At 52.1% G+C, this 15,858-nt stretch overlaps 1 protein-coding gene across 4 annotated transcripts in view; it reads right to left on the minus strand.

The window, feature by feature from the left end:
- Positions 1-15,858, minus strand: part of PTPN5 (protein tyrosine phosphatase non-receptor type 5) — a 57,420-nt gene that overhangs the window by 25,428 nt on the left and 16,134 nt on the right. For 3 of the 4 annotated variants that reach the window (XM_039236798.1, XM_039236800.1, XM_039236799.1), the window contains exons 2-3: positions 12,757-12,831; positions 6,623-6,699 (exon numbers count right to left, since the gene is read on the minus strand). In XM_039236798.1, coding sequence (XP_039092729.1) covers positions 6,623-6,699; positions 12,757-12,831 — 152 coding nt within the window. The remainder of the gene's footprint in view (positions 1-6,622; positions 6,700-12,756; positions 12,832-15,858) is intronic. The other variant, XM_039236801.1, reaches the window with a different exon arrangement.

Below are 15,858 nucleotides of genomic sequence, written 5' to 3' on the forward strand. Positions count from 1 at the left end.
CAGGCCAAGGACACAGAGGCCATCATCTGCCACTACAGATCTTAGGGATACCACGGATGTCCATTTCTTTGCGAGGTCTTTAGCTTCAACCTGTATGGAGGCAGATGGCCTTTCTTCCCACTGTGAAGGCTCCGGTCACATCACACATCCAGGTAACTCTCTAGAACAGCGGAACCATTTCTGTACTGATGGAGGAAAATGGGTGATTGTCGTTCCCTGCCACCCTGGCCCCTTTATCCACCTGACTCTGCAAGTAGATAACACTGCCCCATGTGCCCGTGCTGGTTCTGTGAGGCACCAGCCTGTGGCTGGGGGGTCAAGAAAGACCCACGAAGCTATACTGTCCATTCCAGTGCTGAAGGACTGGCCGGGGACTTGATGCCTGGGCCCTTGGGAATATGCAGAGGGTTTTCTGTTCATGCTCCATATCCTGGAACAATCCTCACCACAGCCACAAGCTAGCATTACAGAGTACTCGGCATGCACCCGCTTATTTAACCCTCACAAGATGTCTGTAACGATCTCATCATGGTACCATCTCCTCATAGAGTAAAGGATATGGAACCCGAAGAGTAAAGGATATTGCCTGAGGGGCCTGCCGCTTGTCGGTGGCAGAGCTGGGATTTGAACCCAGATTGGTCGGCCTCCCCACAGCATCCCAAGATGCAGCTACGTGGGTTCATGCCTCCACATCTGCCCTAGTATCTAGAAGAGGTATCCTGTACCATCACCGATCCATAGTACCTGGGTTGGTATTTCTTTTCTCAGTACAATGGTATCATTACAGAATGCTCTCCAATTAGGGTTCTTAGCACATCCAAATGCTGTTTTGTTTTTCTTTTAGCTTCCATTCTGGAGACTCAAGAAAAGGCAATTCACTATACCACTAGCCACCATAAACAACCCCAAGTGCATTAAAAATTTTCATTGAAAACAGAACCCCAATTGTACAAAGAAATACAAGTCAACAGAACCTAGGCTGCTGCTGATGGGCACAAATGACCCCTCAGCAGTGTAACTATACCTCCCCCCCACCCCCACAGGCCTGTCTTCTCTATGTTTGTCTACCTGGGCTCCTGAACTTACTCCTAGACCAGTGTGAACCAATACTGGGTACCAGACTGAGGGGTCTTGGTGAGAATAAGGGTTAGTAGATCGAAAACACAGTCCATTAAGAGGTTAATCTGTTCCTTAAAATGCTTTGATAGCTGGTTCCAAAAGACACGAACCAGGACCAGGACCCTACTCATTCCTCAGGTCACAATTTAAAGGCCGTCTCTTCCGGGAAGACTTCCCTGACCCCCTCCCCCCAAGATGAGGTCATGTTACAGGTGCGTCCTTCCATGGCGCTCTGTCCCCCTTGAGAGAAGGAACCAGGGTCTGTCTCGCTCTTCACTGTATCACCAAGGCCTGCACAGCCTTGGGTATGGAATGGACGCTCAATACGAGTTTGTCAAATTGATAAAAGGGCTTTTCAACCGGCCCTTGCTCGTTTCTGGCCCAAGGCCTCATCTGCGTCATGATGGGATGTGGTGGCCAGGGGCAGTCACTGCAGTTCAGGGCAATGAAGATTTCCTCAACAATGACGTCCCCTTTACTGCATCAAAGGCCACCCCGGATGGGCAGTTTGCCACTAGCTGAGACCTAGACACTGTCCCCTTCCAAAGAGGGTCAGCTTGATACCCATGATGATTCAGAACCTAGGGCTGGGCCCTGGGACTTAGGTGGGGGTCAGTACGAGAGTCACCAAGGGGCCAGCTGGGCAACGGCCCACTCCGCCCTTCAGGGTCACCTCACAACTTTGCGCGGAGCCGGTTAATCATGACACACTGCAATCCCAAGATGGCGGTGACTGGCTCCGGCCAGCTGTTGGCTGTGGGATGCTGTGGGAGCACCTTGTTTCTAAGAGCAGAGCTGTCCTCAGACCCAGGCTGAGCCCCTTCTCCTCTGGCTGCGCCAGTCCCCGTGGGGCGAGCAGCCCACAGGGCCCAGTGGGTGTGCCCACGCTCTCCCTTCCAGGCGGTGCTCTGGCTACTAGGGCTCCAGAGCCCCCAGCCAGAACAGCCCAAAGCCTGCACGGTAAACACCCCCTCCTGCCAGTGGGCGTGGTCTCCTGCTCGGGTACCTTTAGGTGTGAGGGGTGGCCAAAGGGCTGCAATCGGGGTGGCACGTGGCCCATGTTTGCACCCATAGACTGACATGCCCACACGCCACACAAGGGTTCCTGCAGAGCAGGACTGCAGAGGGCGGTGCGCCCCCAAGGGCCTCTCCTGCAGTCTGGCCTTGGTCCCTGCCAATGTCAGGAGCAGGCCCGCCCCGGGCCCGCCCACTGGAGGCAGTGTGAGCAACACCTGGTGATGTCGTGCCATCACTGGCACCTACTGTGGCCTCATCCACCTCCGTCCTCCAGCCCGCACCCCAAAGGAAGCTGCCGGTGCCAGGCTGGGACCGCAGTGGCGCTGGCTGGGGGAGCGGAGGCCCCAGCATCAGCGGGGTTGCCTGGTTTCTTGCAAATATGAACACCTACACATGGTGGGGGGGGGTAGTGTGAGTCTGAATGTATAAATGTGTTTGGGTGAATGTGAGCAAGTAAATGAGCAAGCAAGGGAGAGTGAGAGAGAAGAGAGGGAGAGTGACCATGCGTGCCAGAGTGTGTGCATGAGTGTTTGCATGAGAGAGAAGAAAAAAAATCGTGTGTGTATGTGTGTGTATGTGCACACACAGGGGCGGAGACAGGATGCCAGCGCCTGGGACTGTGCACAATTAAAGGCCTGGGCAAAGGGAGGGAAGGAGTGTGCCCGCTAGTGTGTCAGTGTACAGGAAGGGGCATGGCTGCAGATGCAAAAGGGACCTAAAGCAGGAATGACAGAGCAAGCAGATCAGTCTGGATGACGGCACCCCAGAGCAAAGAGATCTCGAGTGCGCGAGAGGAAGGAAGCTCACAGGTGCGGGAGCTTCAAGTGGGTGTGCACCTGTGGGGCTGCATGAGGCACAGAGAGGTAGGGCGTGTGCCCGGGGAGCTGCATGTGGGTATGTGCATGTGCACACACGAGCACGGGGCCGGGACAAGTGAGGAATAAGACAATATTCGAGCACACGCGGGCAGCGCCCCGGGGGTGTGGGTGAGCGAGCCTGTCTTACGGGCTGCCTGGGGGCGCTGGCGATGCCTGAGCATGTTTCCACCCAGAAATCTCCATCTGGGAGGTCTCCGTGACCTGCTGGGTGCTGGTTCGGGTCCAAGGGACGGTGGCCGGGCGCGTTGGCCATGCCGCCCCTTGCTGGCGGTGTGTATGGGAATGTATGAGTCACTCAAGGCACGGCTAGCCCTCACTCCACCTCCTCTCGCCGTGCGAGAAGCCGGCTGGGAGGGGAAGAGATTAGTGGAGGGCTGTATTTTTACATCATCATGTATTTGCAGTGTCCATGAGCTCATTCTGAACGCCTTGCACCCCGATTCTCTCATCCTTTATAAGAATCGTTATGTGTCCAGGTTGCTGGCCGGGCCAATGGTTCAGACTGATGAGCATTTATGGCAGTCTGCTCCTTACCGGGTTCCAGGACCACCCTATTTACAATGCCAAAGCACCCTCAGGTCCTTTCTCACACCTCCTTCTTGGTCTTAATTTTCTCCACAGCACTTACCACTATCGGCCGTACTAAATATTTTACTTATTTATGTTACCTATCGTCTATCTTTGTCTAAAGAACAAACTCTACAGATCACTTGCTATGTGCCAGGCACTGTTCTGAGCTTTTCATTGCTTCATGTGATCCTCCCACAACCCCGCATGGTAGTGAAGAGAATCCTTGATTACATTTTGTAAATGCAAGGCACAGCAAAGTTAAATGGCTGGCCCGTGACTGTCCCGGGGGTAAATGGTGGAATCAAGCCGAAGTCTGGAGTCCCTGCTCTTCCTCAGTGCGCAACGCTGCCCTGTGAGTGTGGAGATTTTCTGTCTGGTTCACTGTTGAAATCTTTAGTGCTTACAAGAGTGTCCTGCACAGGCAGGTGCTCAATGAACAGTCATTCAGTGAATGAAGAAATGAGTGAATGATGGCTGCTCATGGAGGACAAAACAGAGAGGCATTTGCCTTCAAAGAACTCATGGTTCCGTGGAGAAAACAGACAAACCATCATTACTAGATCATATCCCAATGGCATCATGAGAGTCTAGAGGGGCATAGAACTTGCCCCGCCCTTGGAAGGCAGGGCTTTCCAGAAGGATGCAGATGGGGACAGGCACAATGACACTGCCCACCTCCTGCAGAGTCCTCCCCGGGGACAGACACACCTTAGCTCTTCCTGCCTCGGTTCGCAGGGTGCCAGAAAATGATGGGGGCTCCACAGTGACAATGGAGGCAGAATGGGGAAGTGGCTAGGAGCATGGGCTCTGGGAAGAGACAGCATGAAGTAAACCCTCTCTCTATCAAACACTAGCTAAGTGACCTTGGACAGACTCTCTCACTTCCCTGGGCCTTGGTCCTCTCGTCTCTAAGAAGGGAACAGGAAATGATATCAACTTCTTAGGGCAGTGGACACGATCACGTGAGATGTATAATTGAGAGTATTTAGACCAGTCAGCCCCCACGGTTATAACCAATGCTCCTCTTCCATTCTAAGTTGGTTGCTGGCTTTCAGGGAGGGTTGGAATTTGCCATATTATTCTTATTACTATAGTTTCTCTCCTGTGGTTCCACCCCACTTTCCAGAAGCAGTTCACAGCCAGGCAGGGACCAAGCCTGTTTTATTTACCACTATGTTCCTGGCACCTAGCATAATACCTGACACAGGTGCTCAAAAAGCATTTGTGGAATGAATGCTTGTGTGATTATATTTATTTAATCCCTGTAAGGATAAATATTCATATCGCTGTGAGGATAAACGCTTGTATGGCTGTTTGTTCCATTTGCAGATGAGGACTAGAGGCCCAGCAAGGGTAAGGGACCTGTCCATAAACACAGAGCCTAAAACTAGACTCAAATGCCAAGGCCCGTGCCCTTCCCTTCATACCGTGCTCCTTTCTGGACTCCTATACATCATGTCCTATTTTCCGCGGATTTTTTCTAGCCAGCGGGCCATCCCCGGTCGTAGAATCATCTCTGAATTCTATGACTCATATCTGAATCACAGGACGTTTAATAGTTGAAAGGGACTTTTGATGTCATCTCGACCTCCCACCCATTGTGGAAATTTCCTCTCCACTGTCTGCTCAGACAATACTTGAATGCCTCCAGTGATGGAACACTCATTTTCCTCCTCTTGAATTATCCAGCTCTACGGCTGGACCACTTTCGGAGTCAGGAAGAAAGTTCTGCATCCCGTGGGCCAACAGGCCTCACTTTAATTTCTCTGTATCTGGTTTATGCCAGCTGCTGAAGATACGCAGAAAGGATCTGCGATCCCCTTCACAAAGACAGCCTTTCATATATTCAGACGGCTCTCACATCCCTTTGGAGAATTCTGTTCCTCAAGCTAGCTGTTTCGGGTTCCCACCAGGGCACCTGTAGGACACCCATCCTAGACCAGTTCAACATGCCTTCCAAAGTGTTTTTGAGCAATGGCACCCCCTACTGGATAAGGCATGAACTGCACCACAGGGCTCAATCCTTTCCTGAAGGCCTGAGATAGCTTCTTCAGCAGCTGGGCCGCGGGCTCATGGTGTGAGTAACATACCCACTTATTTTAGAGTCATTGCTTGAGAGTCATACCTCGCTGTTCTCAAGGTCTACCCTATAGGGTATCGCTGAAGACTTCACTCTAAGGCTCCTCACCAATCATGAGGTTTCTGACAAGCTACGGGTTTGCAACTTCCAAGACAGCATCCAAAAGGCCTTCTTTCAAACAAACAGGGTTTGGAAGAAAAGATGAAAATGTACTGTCTTAGGAGATGATGGCAATTTTTTTTTTCATTTGCCTGGTTTTCTATCATTTCTACAATGGGTATTTATTGTAAGAAAAAAAGACTTCTATAAAAAGAAAAAAACATATTAAAACTTCTCCTATTCTCCTTTCCTTTATTCCTTCCATGGCCTGGATAGTCGGTCTGCAGCTGGGACAGGCCACCACCCCACAGGCAAGCACGCCTCGGCAATGTCTCTGCGGTGACTTAGAGGGCCCGTGGTGCAGACACCCAGGTCCCCCACAAGCACCATCAGCCGGACTGCGGCAGCACGATCGGACGCTCGCAGCCACTCTCTCAGCAGGGCTGCCGGGTGGTTTCTCCACATTATCCAGCCCACCGTCAGTTCACGCCTCACTAGGCCCGTCTGTGTTTCCTAACCTATCCCCCGGAAGCCTGCCCCGCACACTGCCGGCCGGCGGTCATGTCCCCAGCAGCCCTGGACCCCCGGCTCTTCCCCCTTCCCTCCGCCCCTCCCAGCACACCCTCGGTGCCTCCTCTTCCCTCCCCGGGAGCCCTGAGCAGCTTCATATGACAACAGGTCAGAAAGACACCAGGGATTAGAAAACCAAATCCTCATCTAAACAGAGACCTTGTGACCAGCTGAGTCACTCCTCTGGAGCAAGTTCACAGCTAAGCGGGCTCTCCTCCAGCCCGTGTCAGCCGGGGCTCTCTCCCTGTGTTCGGAACTCTGGGGGCACCTGGGTGCCGGAAAGACTCACCCGGCAGCTTCTTGCTGCAGCACATGTCCAGGGCCCCTCCCTCGGAGTCATCAGTGGGGTGCTTCTGTCTTTCACTCCTGCAGCAGATGGAGAATGGGAGATGATGCCGTTGAGCTGGGATCAAGGCAAAACCCTGAACGAAGATAAAAAGGCTTCTTGCTTGCGCTGCGTCCCTCTGGATAACTCTACCCCTGTGGGGGATGTGAACAGAAGGACCGACCTACAGAAGGGACAAGCTGCAGAGGCAGGAGCAGAATGTCACAGGCATTTCCCCTGGGGAACAAGCAGGCGTAGCATTCCCTATAAGCATCACCACCACCATTACCTCTGCTGTGGAGAGAGGGGCTTACTATGGGCAAAGCACTTACAAACTTCATCACACTAAATCTTCAACAAGACCCCATGGATTAGGGATCAATCAACAGGCTCAGAGAAGTTAAGTAACTTGCCTAAAGTCACACAGCTCTTTAGGGTAAAGCAGGACAGGAGGTTACAGTCTAGGACTCCAAGCTTAGGCTCTCACTGTTGTGCCGTTCCGCCTCCTAGTTCCTGTGGGTGTGAGCCACGGGTGAGCAAGAAGAGGGGTCTGGGTAACACACAGTCTATGTCCAGCTCCTCAAGGCCTGCAAGGACCTTGTGTTGTGTCTCAGGCAATGCAAAGTGGCCTCCAGAACTCTTCTGCAGAAATAGTTAGAAAACGTAGCTGTATATTTTTTTTGCATGTTCTACATGTTCTATTTCTTTCTGACATCAGAAAGACCTCTTTCTAGCCGATCGGGGAACTTTCCAAGACTATCACAGGGGCCTAGCTTTTCTCCCTTACCCCATAAGCTGGGAAAAGGTTGCTGGAGATCCGCTAGACCCCATGAAGTGTCTGCAGAGTAGACACACCCCAAGGGCAACTGTGCAGCTCACAGGGCTTCCCCTACTTTGGGAACGGCCTGACATCAAATATGGGCTCCAGTGGCTGTCTGCCCTTCATGTCCTGATCCCTGGCAGCAGCCGACTTATCAGGGCTAGACACACCGATCAGGCTGGGTCAGTCAGATCCTCTCCCCCGCGCTTTTCAAATCATTCTGGAGGGCCTGGAGTCTGCAGGCGCTGGCTCTAAATCGTGGTAGCCACGGTGCCCTGGAGAGAGGGTCCAAAAGGCTCTGCTGCTGCGGGCCTTGGGGCTGCTCCATTCCTAACCATCCTGAGTCCTGAGTGGGCAACGTGTCTATCAAAACCATGAGATGCCCCAGGATCCTTTCAATAAATGGCAACATTTTAGCTTAAGCCAGTGAGAACTGACTTCTGAAATTGGCAATCCAAAGAAACTTTAACACAGCACTGCCAGCATAATACTTCCATGAAGTCCAAGGGGTCAGCTGCCTCTCTGTGCACTATTTCTGCAATCCTGACTCTCAGACTGGTCCTGAGGCCATTTCCGGCCCAGCTGCAGATCTGAAACAATTAAGGGTAGACAGACAGGGTTAAGGGTGACCCCTTTCATTCGGACTTCTGCTCTCAACTGGCACTGCATTATTTTATCTTTTCCTCATTCTGACTGGTAAGGTCTCTGAGAATCCCAAATTTCGGAGCCTAGCTCTCCCGCAGAGAGAAGGCTGCTATCTTCAAGGCCCTTTACATGTCTCCTAAATCCCTCCACTTTTCTTCCTCTGTACCACCTACATCTTAGTCCAAGCCAGCCTCTCTTGCCTAGATTACTTTGGCAGTCTTTTAATTGGTCTCTGGCATTCATTCAGGCTGGCCCCTAAGACATTCTCCACACGGTTCCAAAACAAATGGCTTTATAGTTTGTGCAGTTTACAACCTGCACAACTGGATGGGGCAGGCCTGAGCTAGAATCAACAGTTTCAAAACTCAACATTTTATCATATAACCTTTTTAAAAAATACATCAATGCCATCCTATTGCACTTAGAAGAAAGACAAAAATCCTTTAACATGCTTTACTAGGTCTTGTATGATTTGACCCCTATTTATCCCTCCAAGCTTATTTCATACTCCCTTTCCTTTTGTCCTCTGCACTTAAGCTGCACTGGACAGGCTCTTTTCTCCACAGTGCCTCTGCGTACGCTTGCCTCTCTGCCTAGAGAGCTGCCCCTAGCTCTACTTCCTAGTACTTTTTACTCAAAGAACTTGACACCGTTTGAAATTTCATTTTAATTTATACCATTACGTGATTGACATTAATTAGACTATAGGCTATATGAGGACAGGGGCCAGCATTTCTGTTTTATTCCCCACTGTATCTTCAAAGCCTTGCACAGGGCCTGGCTCATAGCAGGTGTTCAATAAATAAAGAAATAAATAATCACCCGCCGAATAAGTGAATGTTGCCCTGACCTTCCTGGAAGAAGCATCAGGAGCCTCAAAGGCGGCCATTATCTGCGCTGCCTTGTGGGCAGGTCTTTGAGAAGCCACCTGGGACCCGCCTCCATAGCTGCTGTCCAGAGCAGGCGCAGAGTCACATACCCCGAAAGGCCCTCATTCGGAAGAGGAGGAAAACGGAGCACAGAATCAGGGTCTGACTGGGTCCGGGTAACACAGCAAGCCGGTGGCCGTGGGGATGGGGATCCTGAGCTGCTTCGCTCTGTACAGTAAAGAGCACCAGGAACACGAGGGCTGGCTCCCGGCTGGGTCCAGAAAGGTAACCGAGGTATCCAGATACCTCTGGAAGGCGACCCATGTGTGACTCACAGCTGCTTTCACACCTTAAGCCTCCCAGGCCCCGAGCCGTGTTCAGAATAGCTCAGTGCTGCATGTATGCAGCGGACTCTATAAATAAGCTTCCTAGAAAATGACTAATTTCATAATCAGAAAAGCAGAAAGAGTAGCACCTCTCATCTGTAGAGGAAAATGGAGCAAGAAGCCGCGCCTCGGCCTTGTCGCTGAAGGACTGCAGGCAACAGGAGCCAGAGACTGTGCGGCTAGGCTGTTCAGGGAAGGGTTTTATATTTTTATGTTTCTTTTTTTTTTTTAATTTAAACCTAATGTATTTATTTATTTATTTATTTATTTATTTATTTTTTACAAATAGGTTATTGTCAAATTCGTTTCCACATAACACTCAGTGCTCATCCCCACAAGTGCCCTCCTCCATGCCCATCCCCCCTCCCCCCGACATCCATTAGTCCCGGGGAAGGGTTTTAATTAGATTTCTGAAGAGGAGAGACGGTCCATTCAGGGAGGATGGAGAAGCCCAGTCTCCGGACACTGCCCTCTCTCTGTGCCCAGAGCAGAAATAGCTGCTTGCAGTAGATTACTGTAGGCTCCTTCTCTCTCCTTTTCCACTTCTATGAGCTGGGCGAAAGGAACAGAAAATCGGCCCCCTGTGACAATGGGTGGCCACTGGCTGGGCTGGTCCCCCACTGCTGCTCTTAGAACCAGAGACCCCCAGAGAGAAAAGGACTCGGAGGTCATCCAGCCTGTCCCTCCTCCATTGATGGAGAATATCTGGGCAGGGACAGAACGTTCCCAAAGCCACCACCTCATTCAATAAGCGTTTGCTGAGCAGGGCCTGTGAGCAAGGCATCAGGGCTGTCCTAGGAATACAGTGACAAAGAAGCCAGGCCCCTCCCCGCAGAGCTCCCAGTTATCTCTGGAACACACACACACACACACACACACACACACACACACACGACTGACCGTGCCCACACCTGCTTTAATCGCCGACATATTCACTAGATGCCTCGGGGAGCTCAGCTCCGCTTGTGGTGAGGGGGCGGGCAGTGTGTGGGGTAGTCTTCTGCAAGGGGAAGGGAGGAGCTGGTTCTTAAAGGATGCTTCCAGAGGTACCTGGGTGGCTCAGTCGGTTGAGCGTCCGACTTTGGCTCAGGTTGTGATCTCACAGTTCGTGAGTTCGAGCCCCACGTCGGGCTCTGTGCTGACAGCTTCGGATCCTGTCCCCCTCTCTCTGCCCCTTCCCCGCTCATGTTCTCCCTCCCCCAAATAAATAAAACAGTTCTCTTTTTTTTAAAAAAAAGGATGTTTCTACATGGATGAGTGGTCACGAGGGAAAGAACTTTTCTCACAGTGCACACAGCAAGCGCAAGACAGAGGTCTGAGACGTGAGGAACAACCGGCACTAACTGGGAGCAGGATGGTCAGTGGGATGGGGAAGTGACGGGCACATGACGAGTGAGAAGCAGGCCCCTCTGCCAGGAATCCCGCCTTCCCGGTGAGGCAGCCTTCTTCCACTTGACCCTGGGGCTTCCCTCGACCCGAGAGGTGCCACGGGTCCCCACCCCTGGCCTGGGTGGGGGAGGTCTCTAACAGAACAGGGGATCAGGAGCATGTGTTTGAGGAATGGACAGCAGACCTGGCCGGTGGCGTGTGATCCAGTCCCAAACTACTCGTTTTTAAAAATTATGGTCAAGTACATATAAGATAAAATTCACTACTTTAACCAATCTGAAAGTATACAATTCAACAGCACTTAATATATTCACGGTGCTGTACAGCCGCCGCTGCTATCTAGTTCCAGAGCAATTTCATCACCCCAAAAGGAAACCTTGTACCCCTTAGGGGGCCCCTCCCCATCTCTCCACCCCCAGCCTCTGGCAGCCATTCATCTGCTTCTTGTCCCTATAGACTAGCCTGTTCTGGGTATTTTACGTAAATGGAATCGTATAACACGTGGCCTTTTATGTCTGGCTTCTTTCACTTAGCCTAATGTTTTCTAGATTCATCCAGGTTGGAGCACACGTCAATACTTCATTCCTTTTTATGGCTGAATAACATTCGACTATGTGGATATACCACGTCTTATTTACCCATCCACCAAGCAACGGACATCTGTGTTCTTGCCCGCTTCCGGCCACTATGAACGGTCTGCTATGAACCCAACTTCTCCTTTAAACTCGGCCTCCAACACACTTAGGGCTTTGGGGGAATCTTCTCCCACCCCAGGCCCCTGAAGCCTCAGCTATAAGACAAGGCAGTCAGACCCCTCGCGGCCTGAAGAACATCACTGTCATGTGTTTATGTGAAGGTAGCGTGAGGCCCACGGCGATTCCACCACTGCTGGGTGCTGGGGACGGGACCCGGAGCACCCCATCTCATCTTGGGGAAACTCACGGCTGGTGGGGAGACACAGGACAGGCACCTGCTGCGGGCTGGGTGAGTCAGCATTCTAACGGAGGCCTGTCTGGGATGGGCCGGGAGCACCTCACCTGGAGGTGGGTGGGGCAGGGCAGATGGTGGGTGCCGATAGGTTTCTTGGAATAAAGGCCAGCATTGCCCAGGACCAGTGAGGAGAAGCAGCTACAGGTCTGGGGAGGGAGGCAGAGAGGGCAGCATCCTCTTCCTGGGTAGGCGAGGGCCTAGGTGGTGCTAGGATGCTAAAGCCTGATTCCAGAACCCCAGCATCCTCCAGACCCAACCCCAGACAGACGTGCCCTCTACCCTGGGGCTCCGGGGCCCCTGAGAAACCCCTCCCAGAGCTCCTACCACCCTCCCAGAGCTCTGATACCACCAGGCCCCGCTATTCCCTGCATACTCCTGCTTCTAGGCCTTTCTTTATGCCCTCCCTTCAACCTGAAGTTTCCATTTCCCCTCCTGCCCAATCTTACTCATGCTCAACATGACCTCTTTCACGGAGCACTCCCTGATCTCCTGGGGAGAATCAAGCTCTCCCATCTCCGGGCTCCCCCACACTCCTGGCTCACTACTTCTCTCTGCCTTTTACTTTGCTCTGCTGCTATAGTTAGCTGTTTATGCACCTGCTCCCCACACCAGCTTTCCAGTCACTTAAGAGCATCCCCACCCCCTCAGCCACCTCTGCATCCCAGGTGTTCAGGGCCCGATCCTGTTGCTGTACACATTAGAGGTCAAGTGGGAGGCAGTGTCTTAGGGTTAGTGGCTTTGAGGGCTCTGGGAAGACAGAGATCTTCCCAGCCTGGGGAAGACGGCCAGACCACGACCAGAAAGAGGCCCATAATGCCATCTAGACATTCATCAGCGCATTCAGCATGCACGGGCCAAGGACATGATGCTTTCATGGAAGACAAATGACCGGGCTGACTGCTTCATGCAAATGAGTCACACGTCCCAACGCATGCACATGGAGAGGGCCTGTCCTCCTCCGCGGGGTGAGCTGCGGGGAAGCCCACACGCGTCACTCACCTGGCTTCCTCATAATTCATTCCCAAGGTGTCTGGATGGGGAACGGCGCCATCGGGGGCCTCGGCGAAAGGCACACTAGAGGTGTGAACGGAGAGAAGCCAGCTTTAGGACACCCAGATGGGGGACCGAGGCAGAAGTTAAGTGCCTTGTCTCACGTCGCACAGTGTGGACAGCTGTCTTCAGAGAGCTAACAAATCCAGTCCTTTCGGGAGTTACCACTCTCTTCTGTGGGTACCCTGCTTAGCTGCTGCCACAGGGAGGGCCCAAGACCAGAGGTCTGTTCCCCGTTATTCTGTGTTAGACCTTCCTGCCTAAGTGGCTCAGAGTCAGTTTCTGTTGCTGGTTACCAAAGAACTCGGACTGATGTGTGTAGCGAACTTGAGGAACACACAGGTTCTGAGCCCTGGGTTCCCGATGCTTAGTTCGCTGCTATTTCCATCCTGACAAGCTGCTACCCTCCCTGCCCAGCTGTCCACTGTCCGGCCATCTGTCCCCACGTCTGAGCAGACTGCAAACTTGGAGTGTTCTGGATCCCAAACACAGGGTCTGAGTGTTCTCTGCTTGGGATGTGCCCAGATAAATGATGGCTTCTCCAGCCTGCTCTGTTGGTGGGAGACTGGGGTGTGGATGTGGGAGAAGGAAAGGGGAGGGGAAGGGAGGGGGGGAGGTGGAGAGATGCTGGAGAGGTCTAGCCTGCGGACGGGCTCAGGCAACACAAAGTTTTCCATCTTTCGTGAGTCAGATTCAGGGACTAGAACATTTGCTTGTTCAACAAGTGTTTACTCAACAGCTCCTCTGTGCAGGCTGTGGTGTGGACTCTGGCTTGAGGCGTAATGGGGGACTGCAGGTCAGCAAAGGCAATGGTGCCCCAGGCGGCCAGTGTGGTGGAGAAGCGCAGGGTGCTTGGGGGGGTGGGGGGAACCGGCGAGGCCCCTAATGAGGCGGGGATGTCAGGAAAGGTTCCCAGGAAGATATTTATGATGTGAAGCAGGAGCTGGGGTCAGTAGCTACGGAATGTGAGAGGGGCAGGTGGGGTGTGCCAGGAAGAAGGAGGGCTGGGAACAGGCCTGGAGTTAAGAGAAAGCAGGGCACATACAAGAGACGGAGAGAAATTCTGTCTGGTGAGGGGACAGTGAAAATGGAGCGCGACGTGGGACGGGGACATTGACTGGGACTCTCATTTGTGAAGCTCTTCCCTCTTGTTCTTCATCTCCCTCCCCTTCTTTCCAGAGAGGTGAGACAGACCTGAGTTCTTCAAACAGCCCTAGGAGGAGCACGCTTTCATTACCTGTGTTTTCTAGATGAAAAAATGGAGATTCAGAGAAGTGAAGTGATGGGCCCGGGGCCCACACAGCTAGTAATGACAGATCTGCCCCTCCCCACCAGATTCCTAAGCTATCTTCTGGCTTTCAGCCTTGGTTGAAAAGAATGCTTTGAAAATAGGAAGAGAGTGAACATGAACGCATCAGCTGACCTCAGCGACTGTGCAGCATATGTTCTTTAAAAAAAAAAATCCTCAGTATCGGTCTATGTGGCTGCAGCCCATTTTACAGATGAAGAAACTAAGGCTTGGGGGTGAAGTGACTGCCAGGATCACCCAGTGGGCAAATGAGTGAAGGAGCCAGAGAGGTGGACTGTAGTGTTCCCATCCTCCTGCCCAGGGCCCTGAAGGAGCTCACTGCTGAAGGGCCATTAGCTTTGTGTGGCTTCCCCTGGACTGGAGTGACTGGAAGTCCTGCCCTGGCCTGTGGCCTCAGGTTTCCCCACGTGAAGAAGCAGCTCAGAGAGGCCTCCTGGGGAGACTGGTTTGGGTGACGAGTGTAGGTGACGGTGGCAGCCGTGTTTGTTACTGAAGCCACCAAGGCACTCACTGGCCAAGGACCCAGCAGCCCTGGGCTCTTGTCTGAGGCCACCTTGTGACTCTGGGGCAAGTCATTTCCTCTAATATGAGTCTCAGTAGTGCCAACTGAAAATCAAAGGAATCGAATTTAATGACTTTAAAGAGCCTCTCAAGGTGGAGTTCAACTTCAGGGCTGTCAAGGTGGATTTAATGAGGCCGATGGAGGAGGAGGGGCAACGAACCAGCAGGGGGCGCTCCCAGCAGCAGGGAAACAAGGCCTTGGTCCCTAGATCCTGGGAAAGGCTCCCAGTCTTCAGGTGTCCCACCCCAGCCAGTTACCGACAGAGGCCATTTCCAATTCTGATGATTAGTATCTGCTGCGGATAGTCCTATTTGTGCGCTGAGCCCCCTGAAAGATCAGTTGAAGGTTTCAAAGTTCAAAGGTCATCTGGCTTAATCCTGTTTCTCAACTCTGAAAAACACTCATTCTGCCCCCTCTCTTGACACCTCCCAAGTCCCAGCTACAGAGTTTAGTGTACAAGGCAGAAAACAGGTCATCACAACCGTGAAGGCAAGATCATACCTCTTGTGAGAGTGTTTGGGCATCTCCACACCTACCTGTAACATCTTGGAATACACTTTTCCCTTCACTAGAAAAGCCCCCCCTTTCCCTTCCCTGCTTAGAAAACTCTCTAAGCCCCCTTTAAGATCCTGCTCAATCAGAGAACTCTAGATGCTGGCGAGGATGTGGAGAAACGGGCACCCTCCTACACTGTAGGTGGGAATGTAAACTGGTGCAGCCCCTTTGGAAAACAGTGTGGAGGTTCCTCAGGAAACTAACAATAGAACTCCCCTATGACCCAGCAATAGCACTGCTAGGAATTTACCCAAGGGATACAGAAATGCTGATGCATAGGGGCACATGTACCCCAATGTTCATAGCAGCACTCTCAACAATAGCTAAAACATGGGAAGAGCCTATGTGTCCATCAACGGATGAATAGATCAAGAAGATGTGGTTTATCTATACCATGGAATACTACATGGCAATGAGAAACAATGAAATTTGGCCATGTGTAGCAACATGGATGGACCTTGAGGGTGTTATGCTGAGTGAAACAAGTCAGGCAGAGAAGGACAAATATCATATGCTTGCACGTATAGGAGGATTAGGAGGAACTTAACGGAGGACCATGGGGGAGAAGAAGGGGAGAAATGGTGGGGGAAAGGGAGAGAGGCAAACCATGAAAGACTCTTGAATG

The sequence above is a fragment of the Hyaena hyaena genome, unplaced genomic scaffold, assembly GCF_003009895.1.
Source record: "Hyaena hyaena isolate Hyena2069 unplaced genomic scaffold, ASM300989v1 scaffold_116, whole genome shotgun sequence".
Lineage (NCBI taxonomy): Eukaryota > Metazoa > Chordata > Mammalia > Carnivora > Hyaenidae > Hyaena > Hyaena hyaena.